Source organism: Cydia pomonella, chromosome 14, assembly GCF_033807575.1.
Source record: "Cydia pomonella isolate Wapato2018A chromosome 14, ilCydPomo1, whole genome shotgun sequence".
Lineage (NCBI taxonomy): Eukaryota > Metazoa > Arthropoda > Insecta > Lepidoptera > Tortricidae > Cydia > Cydia pomonella.
The window spans coordinates 16,978,786-16,997,631 of NC_084716.1; the positions used below are offsets into that span (position 1 = coordinate 16,978,786).

At 35.3% G+C, this 18,846-nt stretch overlaps 1 protein-coding gene across 4 annotated transcripts in view; it reads right to left on the bottom strand.

The window, feature by feature from the left end:
* Window positions 1–18,846, bottom strand: part of LOC133525081 (paired box protein Pax-6-like) — a 73,424-nt gene that overhangs the window by 10,359 nt on the left and 44,219 nt on the right. For all 4 annotated transcript variants that reach the window (XM_061861317.1, XM_061861316.1, XM_061861315.1 and 1 more), the window contains exon 5: window positions 18,326–18,566. In XM_061861317.1, coding sequence (XP_061717301.1) covers window positions 18,326–18,566 — 241 coding nt within the window. The remainder of the gene's footprint in view (window positions 1–18,325; window positions 18,567–18,846) is intronic.

The window sequence follows — 18,846 nt, forward strand, 5'->3', positions numbered from 1 at the left end:
TAATATATTCTAAAGTAAACACCGTACTATATTTAACAATATGCCTTTTAAACAGTAAGAATCTAATACCAATTTACGTATTCCTATCTCATCCCAAAAGTTGTAACACCGCCAATTTCATACCAACATATTTGACAACTTAATATACAATTTGAAATCTCTCATCAGACGATGCCTATCGCGACGGCATAGGGCATAAAATCCCATGAAAATGTATGACTTGGGGGTAAAATATGATTTGTATCAGGGGCCCATCTGTCAGATGCGAAACATTAATGCTACACGAAGGCGACGTAATGATGTGTAGATCCGTATCAGATAATGGACGTGTCACTATTTATGTCTACTGGGATGACAACAGATAACTGACTAATAAACAGTTGCGGGAAAAATCGCGGCGTCGGCGGTTAAATATAGATATTGCTAAAAGTGGCGCCCAAACGCGGGGCTATGTCGTGTTGAAGTTAATTTAGCACAAAAGCTTGAAATTGGCTGTATCATTTCGTGACAACGTTATATGGAGTATACTTCGTAGGATACGTAATGAAAATGTATATGTCAATAGGTACTGCTTGATGCTGTTTATTTATTTCTTATGTATAACATAAGTTAGGCCTGGCGAATATAATATGGACTTTGTGAAAAGTGGCGCCCAACGTGGAGTGTGTATGTGGAATACATTTAATTTCATATAAATGACTGGACTGGATGAGTTGGAGATTGCTCCACCGACAAGAGCACAGGTCTTAAATATGAAGAAGAAGAAGAAATTACTGGAATGACATCCGCGGAAACATGTAAATTCGCTTGGATCATTAACGCAATCGATTTTTATATTATCAATGTTTATGTAGGCGTGTGATATAGTTTGGAGCGATGGGAGTACAACACTTAATTTAAGAATAACGGTGTAAATAAAATCTAACAGTTACAAATAAAATAAACTGCCACTTTTTTGTAATTAAAGAAAACAAATAACTTAATGTTTATTTTCAATATCTTACTGGCCTAAAAATACATTCCGAAAGTATTCCAACATGACATTATTTTTCCCGCTCACCTAAGATGGCGGTGCTAGGAACGGCAGCCTTATCGCGGAAATGTCATCGCTGTGACATGTTCTCCCCAGAGACGCCTCCAATACCCCGGCATTTATGGAAATATTAACTAATATACGGAATTTTAATTAAGGTTTTTTCCGTTTGCATTGCGTACTTATAATGTTCTTGTTTTGATAATTAAGAAGGGACATGACATAGACGAAGCTGTCCTATAAAAATTACGTATAGATTTTATTTCTATTTTTAATGAAATTTTAGAATCACAATCCAAATGTCTCAAGATAAAACTTTATGTATTTTGTTATTTTATTACAGTAAAATTAATATACACATTTCAAAGGAAGGAACATTACCTAAATTGGATTTAAGTATAGAGCATAACGATAAATAAATAAAATTGAGAATAATAATAATAATTCAGTCTATATACGTCCCACTGCTGGGCACAGGCCTCCTCTCATGAGCAAAAGGGCTCGCGCTATAGTCCCCACGCTAGCCCAATGCGGATTGGGGACTTCACATACACCTTTGAATTTCTTCGCAGATGTATGCAGGTTTCCTCACGATGTTTTCCTTCACCGAAAAGCTGGTAGTAAATTTCAAATGACATTTCGTACATAAGTTCCGAAAAACTCATTAGTACGAGCCGGGATTTGAACCCGCGACCATCTTATCCACTCGTCCACCACCGCTATTAAATAAAATAAATTAATTTAAGTATATTAATAAATAAATAAAATTATACTACATACATTTTCCAGACAATTTATTGAATGAAGTAGTAGGTACATATGTATATACTAAATAATGAGTAATTAGTGAGGGTCATGTAGGTATAATTAATTAAATTCGAATGAGTTACGAACATTTACAAGTTCACCGGTGTGCTTTCATAATTTCCTAATTTTATTAAACAGATGAAATTCAAACGGCATTTATGAAAAACGATAAGAATTACGATTCCGGACACGCGTCCGCCATTTTGAGCGAGGGCTGGCGTCAGAAAGGTTGTATTTCAGTTTGAGTTACACCGCAGATAAGACATTTTGTCCATGGGAACAGATACGCAGGTAACCGAGACGAGAGGGTGCATACTCAATGTGTTTAATGTTCATTTTCACAGATAAGTAATCAAAACGGAATTGCGTTTCAATGTACGCAGTAGGTACGCTTAAAGGGGTTTGATAAAATAATTACTAGTTAGAATGCGGTTTACATCTTTTAAGAGTACTTATTAATGATAAGTTTAATAGATGAGTGAAACTAAAAAACATTTTCTTTATTAAGAACTTTTTAAGTACCTACTACCTATCAACAAAGAAAGCCCAAATTAACTGTTTTGAATTAATAAGTATAAATAAATTTGTTAAATCTGTACAAATGCCTAAATTATTAATTTAACGAATAAAATGTCCCCTTTTAAAAATCTTACTGAATTAATAATATTAATTTTCACACGTTAATACCTACCTTCACTTCATCCTAAAACGCCGTTCTCATTTTTACCAATATTCAATTAAACCGCAACCACAGACAAAAATGATGAACAAATACCATCGATCCCATAGTCACAGATAAAAAACGGGTTTGGGCGGAGTCGCGTTAGTGCCGCCCCGGTTCCTCCCACGCGGTAAACAACACATACTTGTTATAGCGACGGCTGTATTCTGGCGGCACGGCGATATACTACTATTCAAATGGACTGTAATCTGGCTAACCATTTCCGTGAAAAAGGAGCTAAATTGTAAAAAAATCATAGTTTTGATTTTGCAGTCTTATCACGAAATTGATCATCCTTTTGCTGATTTATTTTTCCAAGCATAAGATGCTATTTCACTAAATATTGAGCCTATAATGCCACAGGTTTTATATGTGCCAAAAAGCTTGTGTCAGATCGTGAGTGGTGCTATTGCTTTAAAATTTAGAAATTATAAAAAATAATCACCAGGGCCCTGAAAAAGTTTAGGAGCTTCTTGTTGATTATCAAATTAATTGAGTATTTAATTACAATTACAATTAATTAATTAAATTAATTTAATTATAAAAAACAAAAAATTCAGGACAGTCTTGTAACGGAAATACCCATACAAATTACTATGGAGAAATTTGGCCAGACAGTAATTTGACAATTTTCACTGGTTTTGTATTCGAACCGAGATTTTTTTGACCTGAGGAAGGAATGAATGACCTGAAATTTATTTGTAGAGTGTTTTGGGATAAAAGAAACCGATTTAATATAAATAAGCGCTACTTAAATAAAATCGTAAAATAAGGGATACCCTAGTCTATATACTATCTCAGCATAGGTAATGCAAATTAGGCGCAAGTAATTAAACCACAATAACTGCTTGCCAAAAGAAATTAGTCATAAAGGGTATAACCGTGTAAGTATGGATCGAGGATCCGCCCCAGACGCCAAATTTATTGTCGTTTTGTTGATTTATTTTCCCAAGCATAAGATGTTATGTCATCAAATATTGTGCCGGTTATTATCTACAAAATATAGCCGAAATCGGTTTTTACCTAATCATTTTTTTTGTACCTTAAATATATTACGCTATTAATTTTGATACATTAATAAAAAAAAATTAAGTCCCAAATGCATTTGTAAATAGTGAAATCTTTAATGTTTTTATTGTTGCGAGACACCCAATTTTGGATATTTTATGTATTAATTAATATTCTGTAACAAATATTTTTTTCAAAAACATTCACTTGGATGAACAGGGTAAGAACACCACGTGTATGTAACAAATAGATACGACAGCCGAGAATTCCATATCGACCGCCGCTAATTTGAATTTAGAACGTGACAAATTGTTAAAGAGGATGGATTGTTTTATTATTGGCTGTACGCAGCTTGGTTGTAGAATACCGCGAAATTTCAAAAGGCGGGAAACAGATTTTTTTCAATATGAATTGCATTAATATTGATCTTTCAATTAGAAAAAAGGAGATTGTAAGTTTAATATTTTTCTTACAATCTCCTTTTTGAGAGCTGCGTACAAAACTTTGTAATTTCTAAGATTACTTTTTCAAATTGCTACACATAGGTTAAAAATTTAATAATAATTCTTTATTAGTAAGTGTGTTTCCGATATAAAAAGATAGTAGAAATTTACGACGACACGTGCCTTATTAAATTTTTAACTTTACGAATATTAGAATAACTATCCTGAAAATAATAGGTATATTCTGATTCAAATACCCTAATGTAATTAATAAGTAAAATAAATGTATAGTTTAAAAAACACTAGAAAAACACGCTTTTTTATGGTGTAGGTTAGGTTGCATGGTGGTTTGTTATAACCTTGAAACCTGATCGTGTTCAAAGTCCATTACATGACCTTCTCACAAGTGCAAACACGACTATGATACTATATTCCATCATGGAATGCCAGTGCCTATCTTCCGGCTTCATCATCAGACCTTGAAACCTAATCGTGGTCAAAGTTCATTACAAGACTTTTCTAAAAAAATCCAAACACAGCTATGATACGATGTTCCATCATGAAAATCCAGTTCATATCTTTCGGCTCCATCATCAGATCAGTTCGATAGTACCATATTATTGTAATGTCATCAGAACTACATACAGCTGCCAATTTTCATGACGCTACGATCCTTAGAAGATGGTTAAATTAGTTACCTTAGATTCCATTACATAGTTACATACAGGTCGAACTAATAAAAGCGTACTAAAAAAAAATGAACTACAACGTTTTATTATGAAGTATTTGAAATGAATGAACATTTTTTCCGCTTGGAGGATTTAAAAACTGGAGACGCCTTGACTGTAATTTTCTGTACAAAACAGTCTGCCAATTTTTGCGGGGGAGGGGCACGTCAAATGTATTGCTATTTCTACGTAACGTACAAATATCCATGTCAGATAAACGTCAGTCCATACAATACATATGACCATTGGTCGAGCTTTTCGACAGAGGGGTAAGCTCTTAAAGGCGTCTCCAGTTGTTAAATCCTCCAAGTTTTTTCCAGCTGATCTGACAGAATACCAACAAAAAATTGTTGAATGACCCAAAATATAAAATTTGTTTACTATTTTCGTCAATTTAATTAAATAGCGCCTACGAACACTTCTAGTCAGTAATTTATTTATTAATTTAATTTATTTATCTATTTCAACACTTACAACTATCTTTACAGGTACTGTACCTAAGACAATAGTGTAACTATTAACAAAAAAATATTCTAATTTATGGCGCATATAAATGTGAACAATGTGGACTTAAATTTTTTTGAATGTATATCAAATGGTGTTTTTTAATTTGAACTACATATTATAGTATATTATTGAAACGGGCCTAAGACTCTCGTTATAAGGAGTAGGTAACAGATCGGAGATATCTCGAGTTGTATCTAAAATACGTCGAATAGGGACACTGTTAGGGTAGCTAAGTACTCATCAAACCCATACGCAAATTAACACATGTATAATTGCGCAAAGCCGTAGACAGGGGTTTGGAACCCTTTACCGGCGTTTTCATGTTTTATAATCGTGTTTCATGCGTTATTGGCGCCCTTTGTGGCGCGCTCGCGCGCTGCGGCTGGAAATGCTGTTACATGGTGCTAACGGACGCGTACATCAAACCTTGGTCTAGACTGTTTAGGTAAATTAGGATACACTAAAATAGTCTGGTTGGTGAGAATTATACTAATGTTCGTTTAGGTGTTAGCAACAGTTATTAGGCAATGTAAATTTTTATGTTTGGAGGATATACATTTTTATTTTTTATTTAATAAATAATGTTTACGAGTAAACATTAAAAACTAAGCGTGCATTCTTCTACCATATTGCTTGTATGTCCCGTATACGTGTGCCTATGAAAAATAACTTATGTTTTAATTAAACATATAAGTAGTCACCTGTGATTGTCCCTAGGGAAAATTTATATGTTTCATTAATAAATTATCTATAATAAGTTAGTCGTTACTCGTAAAAAATTATCACGGACAGACAGAATGTTACTTATAATTTTTTGAAAGTTTAGCACATTCATTTATTTTAAAATGTAACATTTACGAGTAAGTAACTAACAGAAATACTGAAAAAACATATTTCTCAATTATTTTTTAAATAAAGTCTTACCAAAAGGGACTTGGAGTAACTCATATGGACCAACATTCGACGCGAGAGGTAGGTATAGTTGAGTTAATACTAGCTGACGAATATAACTCTGCAGTCAAATGTAGTGTATTGTATCCACCGGTCGTTTAATTGCTCTTTGTACAGAGGGTCGCCAAATGGGCAGTTATACCACGTCCGACTAGGAAGGTCGTATCTAGATCACGTTGTCATGTGCGTACGGCTTTTAGGTTGGGTGTGGCTGGCATGTAATTGATCTGTTGCCGTTTTGGTGGTTTGGATCATACTATAGGACATAAATGGGTTGTTTGTACGTATTAAATTGATGCGTAGATGGATTCTACTAGGTAGTAAAGGAAATACACGAGTAGGTATGTGCATTATGGGTAGGCACAGTTACTATAGCCACGAGAGTAAATATTTATATTTATTTGGCAATTAGAGCAATTTTGGTATTTTAACAAAATTCTTAGTTATCATAATCATAAATGCTATGCGATCTAGGCCACAAATCATGGGACATTTTTGTATAGGGTACCATGTCCGGTACATGTCGGGCTCATACATATAAAGAACTCAGGTACTAAATATCGACGAATGGTCAGGAAATTGTTGTTTTTTTGTTGTTGCCTTGATCAAAAGTATTGAGTTTAAAAAATAGAAGTTGCTTATTGACAAAATGTAAAATTATTGAAATCCATTAACGCTTTTAAAAGTTATCAGTATTTCTTTTTTGAAATCGTCGTTATTCTATTAAAATAATATAATTAATTTAAATAATTTTAATCCCTTATTAATTTAAAAGATTAATATAGCTTTTTAAAATCTGTTTAAATATGTCCTTTGTGTTGTTCACAGACGCTAATTTGGATTAGTCCATCAAAATGCACGCGTATACTTTCAGTGGTCAATCCTACCTCAAAAGCCCCTAAATAAAATGAGTTCCAAACCTCTGTCAATCGAAATTAAACTACGCTCATTCATCAAACAAAATTTAAATCCATTTAGCCAACCATAATTCCGAATCAAAATACCTAACCAACATAGCTACGTATATCCAGTATATGGAAGCATACTGGGAGCCCCTTTGATGTGCTTGTACCCACTGTTCGATAGTTATGTGTGTGTATACCCTTCTATTTTGGTTGTCTTAGCGTTTGGGCATAAAGGGTGAAACGGGTTAGGTTTTGTTTTAGACGGATATAAAAGGTGTGTCGCTGAGGGATTATGGACGTTTGTGATCTTGCGTTTTATCTATGTAACTAAGAGGCTTTGTTAATTTATTTACAAAGTATGCTTATATTATTTCCCTTTCGGTTATTATCGTGAACTGATTTACAGCTATCATATAAGAGAACCGTATTTTTTAATATACAACCTTAGTTTTTCGATTTCACTTCGCCAAAACGGTGTACATTTTTTTGTTTTGTAACATAACGTAATCATAATTTTCGTTTTGATTAGTATGATGTTTTTAATTAAATATACTTAATTATGTGTTTTAGATTCAAACCATCATAGCTGTCATAAAATTTATAAATTATATAAGTAATGCCAAATATGATGTGATGAATAAAAAATCCAAATTAAGACTGCTAAGTTTTCCAAAGACCGTACCTACAGTACGGTTATCCATTATGTATATTGTTATTGTCAATAAATGATTGAATACTTAACAAATATTATATTATAAGTACCTCTCTACTTTTTACTAATATCTGCAAAGAAATTTGCTACAACTAAAGCTTTATGTTCAAAAATATTACTGGCACTGAAATTATCTATTTTTAGTATGTCCATTCGACTAGAAAATAGCCTCAAAGAGTAGGGCGATTTATACCGAGCATTATGTACGGGCTGTCTGTGTCCCGTCTATACAACTATAGGAGTTAATGTTTTCTGCAAACTTTTTACAAACCTCCAAGTTTGTGGTATCGAAATCGTCTTAACGATGGCTCACGCTGGAACGAGTCCGGGTCGAGGCAAGAAACATTTCATCGCCCGATGCCTTGGCCCGGACCCAGGTCATTCTTACACGAGTCGTCCTTTAAAGTGAGATTCAAAGAGCGAAGTTTTCGCAACGGTTTTTTTCATATTTGGATATGAAGAATCTCTTACTTGATATTTAGAACATATATACGTATATATATCGTCGCCTAGTAGTAAATAGGGTTAAAAGAGTTGTTTATGACATTAGTGTTTTATTAGAAATAAGGTAACTAGGCAAATCAATAATATATCAAAAATAGAAATAGATCTAGGAACGAAATAGTTGAGGTTTCATACTACAACGCAAGCTTTGCTCAGATTGGGGCTAGATTGATCTGTCTAAGAACGTCCCCAAATATTTATTTATTTAACAAATCACCATCAAAATTACGTAAACGACAATAACGAAAGTTGCTACGAAAAACCAACCAGATTTCCCCAATCTATAGCGGAATATAGTAGATATCCTAACGCTCCATTTCACACCACACACACAATACTTAAGACAATAACTCAGACCCAATAAATAAATATTCAACGCGCCATACATCTCACTAATTTAGTGCAACGGAACCCCATAGAAGGCCCCGCGGTTATATATCTTGTGACATTTTTCTTCTCTTATCTGGGCTCGCCAGACGGTTATCCTTCTCCTTTTGACTACGGTTATTCTGTATGTGTCGGTCCTTTTCTTGTGGCATTTATCACGGTCTTCGTTATTTAGTTTTGGCTGTAATGGATTTATTCTGTCGTTTGACCTGCCGCTGAGCCGCTGAAAGAGACTTTGGTTTTACATTAACCTTCGGGAAGTTTCTTCATTTTACGACGGCTTTATTAAAATCACATTAACTTTACATAGGATAAAATATCGAAAGTATTTACTTATTAGTTTAGCTGTCAACTTATTTGCGATATGTTTATCCAGTGTACTGTTACTGTAATATTTTTAAGATATAAAAATGTACCGTAAGATAGGTACATACATAAATATTATAAGTAGATTCTATTTATTTTTCGCAGTATTGGGGCCATTGAGATACTACCATTTCAAGAGCAAGCGTTTTTCACTAACTAAATCTTAAGCAATCACTTTGATTTTGATGTCGATCGCTTCAGCATTAGTATATTCTAGGTTTTATATATTTTTTGTTTTGCAAATTTTAAAATAAAGGAAAACCTATAAATCTAGTTTTTTAAAGTGTCAATAACATACTAAAAATCATGAAGAATGGAAAATATTTAGAAGTGGAAAAACGTTTCCTCTTTTTGTATTAACGATCATGTGGTATACTTCTCTCTTAAAGTTATCTGCTTTTAGTTTGTGACGAAATGGAATTTTAAACATAAAAATATACGTTAAAACCAAACGCAGACAGCACCCACTCAAATAAGAATAAATACAACAGTCCGTGTTCCGGACACTCTTAAACACGCATAAATAAATTAACATTAAAATAACGAGCGGTGCCGTGTCCCGTCCCCTCGGAGGGGACGCGAAAATAAAATTAGTTCCGCTGCTATCGCTGTAGGACCCTTAACTGGAGCTTAGACGGACCCACACCCTTAACGTTTAGTTAAATAAATAGTTGCATATTTGGGAGATTTTCTTTTTGAAGGGATGGTGTAATTTTTTATAGTGTTATGATCGATCCGAAAATGAATCATGACATAGTATTTGAAGCCTTTTGGCAATTTTGAGTAAGTTAATGGTAAATTGTTGTCTGCTAACATTTTATAAGTAATTAAATTATGTTTTTGTTCATACCTTACTTTATTGGGGTTGATTTTGTTCTTAACCGTTGGCACTTTCAAATCCTAAATTGTTCTTTCCAGATCGTCACGTTCACGCAAATGTGACGCACCGGAAAATATTTTTTTAGTATGAAATGTCCAACTGGTTACTGTCGAAAGCGATATTAAGCTAAAAGAAAATACAAAAAATGAATTTATATATAGACAACGGTTCATTTGAAATCTTGGTTTATTTAGATATAAAATTCTGAGAGAGAGAGAAGAACTCCGAAACGCCGACAACCTAATTACTCGTAAGCCGTCGTTTTACCGATTTGCTCAGAGGCCACAAAGCGCCCCTAATCTAGCTACAATTGTAACAAAGTACTGCCTCGGGCGAGCTCGGTAGTGACACTTGGTTGGTGGGCAAACAGTGTTGCAAACGGTTACCAGCGAGTCAATAATGCAGGAGCTAGGCCGTCGAAATATTGGCCAAACTGTTTTGGAGATAATTAGGAATATTATATCATGAGTAGGAATTTCGCTCAAGGCGGATCAGTGTTGGCAGATGAGCGGAAGATAATTATCGTATTTCAATGTCGAAATTATCGTACAGATGAAAAAAATATCATACGCCTATCAAAAAAGCACTACTTACTCCCAAATATTTCTTGCAAAATACGCCTACATGTTCAATGAACCTATAATAAAAAAAAACGCAATTTTCGTTTGAATTGCACAAAAATCAGTTTTATATTTGTGTATTTTTGTGATAGATCCAAACGGTTTACAGGAAATTCCGATATTTTTGACGTAAACCAAGAAGCCGAACACCCAAAATGTGCTAATTGTAGCCTATTTCTGAAAGAAAGTGTCACATTTTGCGTAAAAACTAGACTTTATGGGTGGCATCGGCCAAGGAAGTCTAATGGTATCGTAATACCGGTGCCCAAATTATCGTACGCCTGGCAACACTGAGTCGGATCTGGGTTGGAAGGTCAGAAAGGCAGTCGCTTTCATAAAAACTAGTGCCTACGCCAAATCTTGGGATTAGTTGTTAAGCGGACCCCAGGCTCCCATGAGCCGTGGCAATATGCCGGGATAACGCTAGGAAGAAGGATTGATTGTCAATTAGTGCATGCGTTAATGCGGCAGTTGGAGGAGGGTGATTTCCAGGCCCATACTCGTATTATGCACAATATCTATCCCCACCCCTGAATAGTGATGTTGTTTGATAGGTCAGAAAACTATCTACCACGTGGTATTTTAATTATCATGATAGAGCTTACAGTTTTTACAGATATTAAAAAAATGATAAAAAATGCTGGGTTGGTCCGATTTCTTTGCACCCGAGTGTATTATCAACATTATAGAATTATAAAGCGCTCAATAATGTAGTACGAAAGTTCATCATTATTTGCCGCATCATGATTCCAATATTCCGGGCACAGACGTCCTAAACGTCAAAACGGGCATCATGGTCGCCGAGTTACCGGTAGCGGAAACAATGACTATATATAGATAGGTTATACTCAAACATAAGGAGCACAAAAAATACGTCCATATATATTTCTATACGTACTAAGAAATCTGTTATTTTTGATTAATTTTTGCATTCCATTCATCTTTGTTATACTCGTTCTTAAACATGAGCTTGTCTCTTTCTCTATCTATGAGCGGGAGCTCGTTAGGACGTGCAAATTTCTCGCTTACCCAGGCTTGCGACTAAAGGCAACTTGTACAATTTGTCACAAGGTAAGCGCTTCAATTTTGGAATGACCGGCATCCAGTGCGAAATAAAATAGCTTCTAATTGACAAGTATTATAATACATGAGCACGAATCATCCAACGTAATGCGTACTGACTATGAATAAATGAACAGCGTGAATTTTCATCATTAAGTACTTCCTACACGTTTTATATGTCGGGCATAGACGTTGTAAACGTCACGAACTGGGCGTCATGGTCGCCGAGCCGTGCAAGTTACCGGCGCTTTTACGGGGAGTTGAATGCTTAACGACCATGTGCGATTTGGGAAGGTTTTGGAAAGTATTTTATCATTGAAAGTTCATAATTTTTTGTCGCATCACGTTTCCAATATGCCGGGCACAGACGTTGTAAACGTCACGAACTGGGCGTCATAGTCGCCGAGCCGTGCGAGTTACCGGCGCTTTCACGGGGAGTTGAATGCTTAACGACCTTGTGCGGTTTGGGAAGGTTTCGGCAGATGTTTTTTCACTGAAGGTTCATAATTATTTGCCGCCTCAAGTTTCCAATATGCCAGGAACAGACGTCGTAAACGTCATGACTGGGCGTCAAGGTCGCCGAGCCGTACGCTTTCACGTGAAGTTAGATACTTGGCGGAGGTTTCGGGGGGTATTACATGATTGAAAGTTTATCATTATTTGCCGCATCACAAGTCCAATATTCCGGGCCCAGAAGTCGTAAACAGTGCTTAGTTTTTAATTGACCGAGCGTTAGCTAAGGTCTCCGTTTCAGCTTGGACAAAAATGCTTTCGTATGTAAAACGTGACCTGTAGAATGTGCGGATTCTCGTCTGAAGGTCGCATTTTTCAACCGATTCTCGACAAATCTTGTGTGCAGGTACAAGAAAAAAAAATTGATATAATTTTTCGCATGGTGGTAAGCAATACTATTTACAGTTTATGTGTTTTTTTTACATAGGTGTACCTTTACAAATACTTGTTGAAAAGAGCTGTCAAAAAAATCTCTGACATTTTAATCATAACTTTTTCAGAGAATTAAATATTTAAAAAAATCTGACTTATACTCCTACTCATTCTTTGTAGCTATGATTTGGTTTGATTACTCTACCTTATATAGTTCAGGAGAAAAACGATTTTGAAAAACGTGTCCATATAATGACGTTTTTGACATTATCTCGGTGACGGTTCAAGATAGGGGGCTGAAAGTTAAGGTGTTTCTATATTATAAGATAGCCAACAAATGACAATATAAAAATCTGATATTCATCACAGGAGCCACTTCTCTTTCCTTAGCCTGTTAGACTCTTTGCAAAATGGCCGAGCTATGGGTTTTTTATGATTTTTTCATGTCTATAAGGTATTTGTAATGTACGTCTAGTTGCATAAAACAAAATTTAAATAAAATATTAACCGTGGGACTTAGGTTGTCAATTTGTGTAATAATGTCCTATATATATATTATAGATAAGTCATCTTTACCACTTCTAATCGTGCTGGTTAGGTGACTTTGAATTAAGGTTGCTTTGAATAAATAAAATGTGCCATTAAAACATCACATTAAACCATAGACAAATAGTCGCTTCTACGTGCGGCTAGGCTTTAGGCACTTTCACGGCAAAAACACGGCTAGAGCATACATAAGTAGCGTTGAGCTTCGAGCGGCGTTTAGCTCCTGAGTGCTTGTTTTCGTCGGGAAAAACACTTATGAGGTACATTTTTTTATGGTCAGATTCAGTCGTCAAACAAGGGGCCCTAGACTTTAAATTAGCTCTTGAAAGTCTAAACAATGAAGTGAAAAATAAGTATAATAATAAAATAGGTCTCATCTGTTATCGAACGAGCGAGCAAAGCGAAGTGAATTAAAGCGTCGTATTCTGGTCATCTTATTTGTAAGAAAGTATGGCCGAGTTTGGTACGGTCACGTCTGAAAATATCGGTACGGACAAAGTGTCAGAAATATGTTTACACTACCCTAATATATGGGCCATAAGGTTGTGTCTACATATTTTGGCACTTCAATCGTGTCGATGTTTTCAGACGTACCAAATGAAAGTGCTCGGTTTACACATTTTTAATATTGTTTTTAACATAATAAAATAATCATAATATAGGTATCTGACATTTGGTAAGAAAATTAGGACTTACCACAGATATAATTTATTTTAATCTCTATGGTGACTTAAATCTATCAGTTAAGGGCTCCATAGACCTTGCAATAAATCGCACGCGGTTTTCGATCCTTTGCCGACTAAGTAGGTTCTGCTTGCTTTTTGGCGAACCGCGAGTTCTCAGTTCGGGGCGAACTAGGATAACAGCACCAGTGGCCAGCCAGGGACCAGTAGTCAGCCTTTTGAGTCATTTATTGGTCATAAATATCTGTAATATTCAAATAAACAAATCGCGAGTAATCCAATAGGAGCTCTGATTCCTTATTGATTAATACGTAACGCGACAGGTGCGGTGAGGTAATGGGGGGGAAAAAATATACTCGTTCATAAAGGTGATGTTTGTTGACGAGAGCCGGAGTGTCCTGTCCGCCATATTTTTTACTGCACGTGGTGCTCCCGTAACGTGTAAGAAAAATTATGTTTTAATATTAAAAGTTACTGGTTTTTGTTAATGATGGGTTTATATGTTAGTTTATCTATTAAATTGCGTCATATTTGAATAAAAATATCAATATTTAACTTATAAATTGAGGAGGCTGACCACTGGATACCACTTTTTTACAAAAAATCCAGTGCCCAGCCTCCCGCGGCTGACCTTTGGGTTATTAGTTAACTTTTTTATTTTCGAGCCAATACGACCGTTAGGACCGTTAAATTTACATTTTCAAATTTAGTTAGGCATGTCATAGTCAAATTAAAGTAAAACCCAGTAGTCAGCCGCATTTGAAATAACGTTTTAATGCGGCTGAGCACTGGGTTTCGCGGATCCAGCACTCGGCCATTAATATATTTTGAACCTTAACTCATTGAAATTAGGTTCAAAAGTGTATACATATCTCCTATACAAAAATCTAGTACTTCCAGAGTCATGAATCGAATTAGAGCCGGAGACTGGAGAGATATCGAAAAGAAAAAAGAAGAGGAAATAGAGAAGAAGAAGGCTGATATCTTAAGAGAGAAAATTAAAAGGGGAAAAGATAGAACAAGAAAAATCTGAAAAGATAGCAATCAAATAAAGACAAAAGGAAGCCCTAAAAACTAGTAAGAACATAAAATAACTAAAAGCAAAAATATTGCAACAAAATGAAACCTTGAACTTTAGTAGGGTCAATATTAAGTATATAAGGAAAAGATTTGTGAAATGATGACAGATTTATCAGATAATGACGCAGTGACATAACACGATCCAAAGCAAACAAAATAACGCGTGACAAGGAACCCAAAGTTAAAATTCTGTCTAATAAACCTGTCTGCTTCCCTAGGAAAGAGAATATTGTTTCAATGCCGTAGCCTCCGCGAAGCACGAGTACACATGTTGTGTCAAAAAAATTACTCTAAATAAACCAGTATTGAGTATTAGTAGTAGAAAACAAACATTCATAAACAACCGAAAAATAATGGACTTATTAAATACAAGTAGTACCTAATTCAAATGATGATTAAATCTGTATAGACTCGTTTAATATTTTTACTGAATACTAGGAACATAAATACTATAATACATAGTTTGTTTTAAAAACAGATTCATTAATAAAAAATAAGAAGATAAATACAGTGATTATTAGTTTGCAAGAATAATTTTAAGCACCTTTGGCCAACAAATTTCGTAGCATGAGAATTGTACTTATAAGAGTTAGGTATAAGAAATAATAAATATTATAATATCGTTAATTTTGATACAAATAATAGTGATTTTGATCACATTGTTATTAATAGTTTATAAAGGCTGAGTACTGGGTACACGAAGGCTGCTTACTGGATTTTAGAGGCTGACTACTGGAAAAAAGTGTCATTTTTTGTTTAAACTTAATTATAGATATTATAAAGAGGATTGTTATTTTTTGACATATTTTATTTTAAAACTATAATAAACACTCGATCTAACCATGTGATGCGTTTATTTATCCGACTAATCCTGTAGAAACGCCGAGAGTGCAAACTTTAAAATTGCGTTATAAGGCTGACTACTGGTGCCTTTACCCTACTATTCTTAAGACTTTCTTATATTCATACTATGTCCAATGGCAAATTACCACTTGTACACGCTCTACAATATATTAACGCGCTCCTCGCATCAGCGCCGGAATGCGATCTATTTGCAAGTAATTAGATGGATGTAAAGAATGTATGAAGTTCTGTGAGACGATGGATAAGCGAGGAATCTTCTGTCTTGTATTAGTATTTCTGTCTTACATTTGTTCTGTTTGTCCTTCCTAGACTGTATCATGTAGGTACCTAGTTTGTATAAATACTGTCTATTTAAAATTTCACAGTGTATTAGTTCGCTGTAATGCTGTGTAGGTACAATTTTTGAATCAATAAAATAATGTATGGATTTTTCAGATATCATAAAACAAGACAATGGTTAATAGTAAGTATAAGTATTTATTCGTAGTAAATAAACCAAATCGGACAAGTATCTGGAGAGTTCTGTACCTTCATAAACATTTAAAAAATGGCAAAAACTCACATGATTGTACATTTTACACAATATGAAAATTTTAACTGTTTCCCATGAAAACGACCCGACAGGGGAGACTAGAATTAGGGTTTCGGTTGGTACGCTTCCACGGAACCCTAAAGACTAAGTTTACGCAAAGGACTTTGACTGAAAGATCAAGGTTATCTCCAAGATAATCAGATAGCTTTACCGAAGCCGTATCGAAATTAAAAATTCCACAACTCCATTGCAGTTTGTGTGGGACCAGAAAAATGTTCAAAGCTACCTAATTGGATACACAGAGAACCGCTACAAAGGGGGATGTTTGAGATAAAAATGAAAATTAAATCTTCCAACTGGATGGGCAGAGTAATGTTTTTGACGGTACTGTAGGCGAGGCCTCCCCCCGAGGGGTGGTGGGGGTGACCGCAAATCGACTATCAAAATGCTGGTGAAAAAAGTTGCCGGCAGACGGCGTGACGGCGATCGTGTTGTTTTTGAGCGTGGTTTGGATGTGACGCCATTTTGTGGTGTTATCCGTAGGCGTAGTTTTATATTTTATGAGATCAGGTGAATTGTAATTTGAAACTAAAGGTAACGTTCGGATTCAGACTGCACCGCAAATGTAAAGAATCCGGACAGCAACATCGACTTTAACATTTGCGGCAGTAATGCAGTCATAGTACTCGTAATGTCGCACTGTAATAGTGATGCAGTATTGTTGGTGCAGTCTGAATCCGATCGTGACCTTAAATAGATTTTTGTCGCTATATGATTTGGTTATTTCAGTAAAATAAATGCGGGTAAGCGAAATTTAATTATAATATAGATAATTCTTGAAAATACCTAGACTCTATATCGAAACAGAACGTTGGTGACTATTAAACATAACGATGATGTTTTTTTCAGGTTAGGAACATGTTTATATGACTGATTCTTGTTTAACACGTGTCATATTATACGGCTGGTTGGTTTTACACGTGTGGTTCGCTCTTATTGCTACTTACTACTTCTAAAAGTATCACTCGCTACGCAAATAGAGGGAAAAGGGAAAGTCTATCGTTATATTCGTTTTCGTTGATATGCGTTGCCTCACCGTAACATTCAGTGGTGAGAAATTAGATCGCTGGTTTTGCTAGTGAAAACGTACTTCAACTACTGCTACATTCAGTCACCGTTTCCTAAATTTAGGTAGTCAACGACAAGACAGACAATGCATTGGAGCATTAAGACGCTTTAAAACAGTTGCATTGCAATAAAAAAAAAACATTTATTACAGACAACACTGTTACACAGGGTCCATATGTTACAAAAAAAGTGAATGCTAAAACTATAACCTAAGCCAATAAATAATAAATAAATATAATAAGCAATTATTTGAAATTAGAATATTCAGCAAAATCTATTTCCAAATTAAGAAGCATGTAAAACCTTGTTTGTGTTTAAGGTTTATACCTACATGAGTCAAATTCTAGAACATATTTGACGCGCGAATAGGTTTTAATTTTCCAGCGATCTTTTATGTCAAATATTTAGAAATACTGGCTATTGGATTTCCAAACATCTGAATCTCCCGCAGGTAAACTTCTGGTGGGTTGGATGATGAAATATCTGTTTCTTTAAATACTCTGCTGTCTATGGCTCTAACCTTTCTATGAACTATGGGATATGAACGCCATATCGCTATTACGATCCTTTTGTGAAATTCTTATTATTAAGTTTACCATATCTATAATAATTCAATGTTTTTTTTAGAACAATAATAACTGCATCAATAAATTGCTCTGATATTTAGATTAAGATGATATTTGTAAAATTGGACGATTTAAAAGTGCTTGTTGCTAGGCCTATTTGAATAAAGAATATTTTGACTTTGACACATGTGAGGCCCCTAGCTCAGGCTGTGTAACTGATATGTCGGATTCCTTGCGTCTACGTCTATCTATTTGTTGTCTCGTTTGTGTTTACGAATAAAAATAATTTTACTCTATTCTATCCGTGCCAGCCATGGCGTGCACAGCCAATTGTCCTGTGAGCACAGCAATCGTATTCGTACACTGTGTTGCAGTCAGCTGGAAGTTTGGTACACTACGGCACTAACCTTTCTTTATCCCCATATCGCCATTGCACATCTGAGGCCCTGGACTCAGACTGTGAAGCTGATACGGCGGGGTCCTGGCGTCTATCTGAGTCGGCCACGGAGCGCGCGGCCAGTTGGACTGGGAGCCTAGTAGTCGTAGTCGCTCGTATACTGGCGTGTTGCAGTCGGTGGGGGGAGGCTGGGAGTTGGTCTTCTCCTTCTGCGCGGCGAGGTTGCGGAGCACGCGGTTGATTGAGGATACCTGGAGAGAATTGGGTACTTTGAGTATTTATAAATTGGTGTTTATAAAGATGTGTAATCAAGCGTAATGAAAACGAGTCACTTTGTATTGCAATGTTTGTTCGTACTCATTGCTCTTGAGTGTACTGAGTGGACAAAAAACAATTATGTTGCTGCAAACATGCTGCTATTCTTCAGTACGTCTGATACGCTGACCAGCTAAAATTACATTTAAAAAAATCTTAACGTGTGGTGGATAATAATTGGCATTGAACATATTCTCAAACGAGCACGCCAAATAG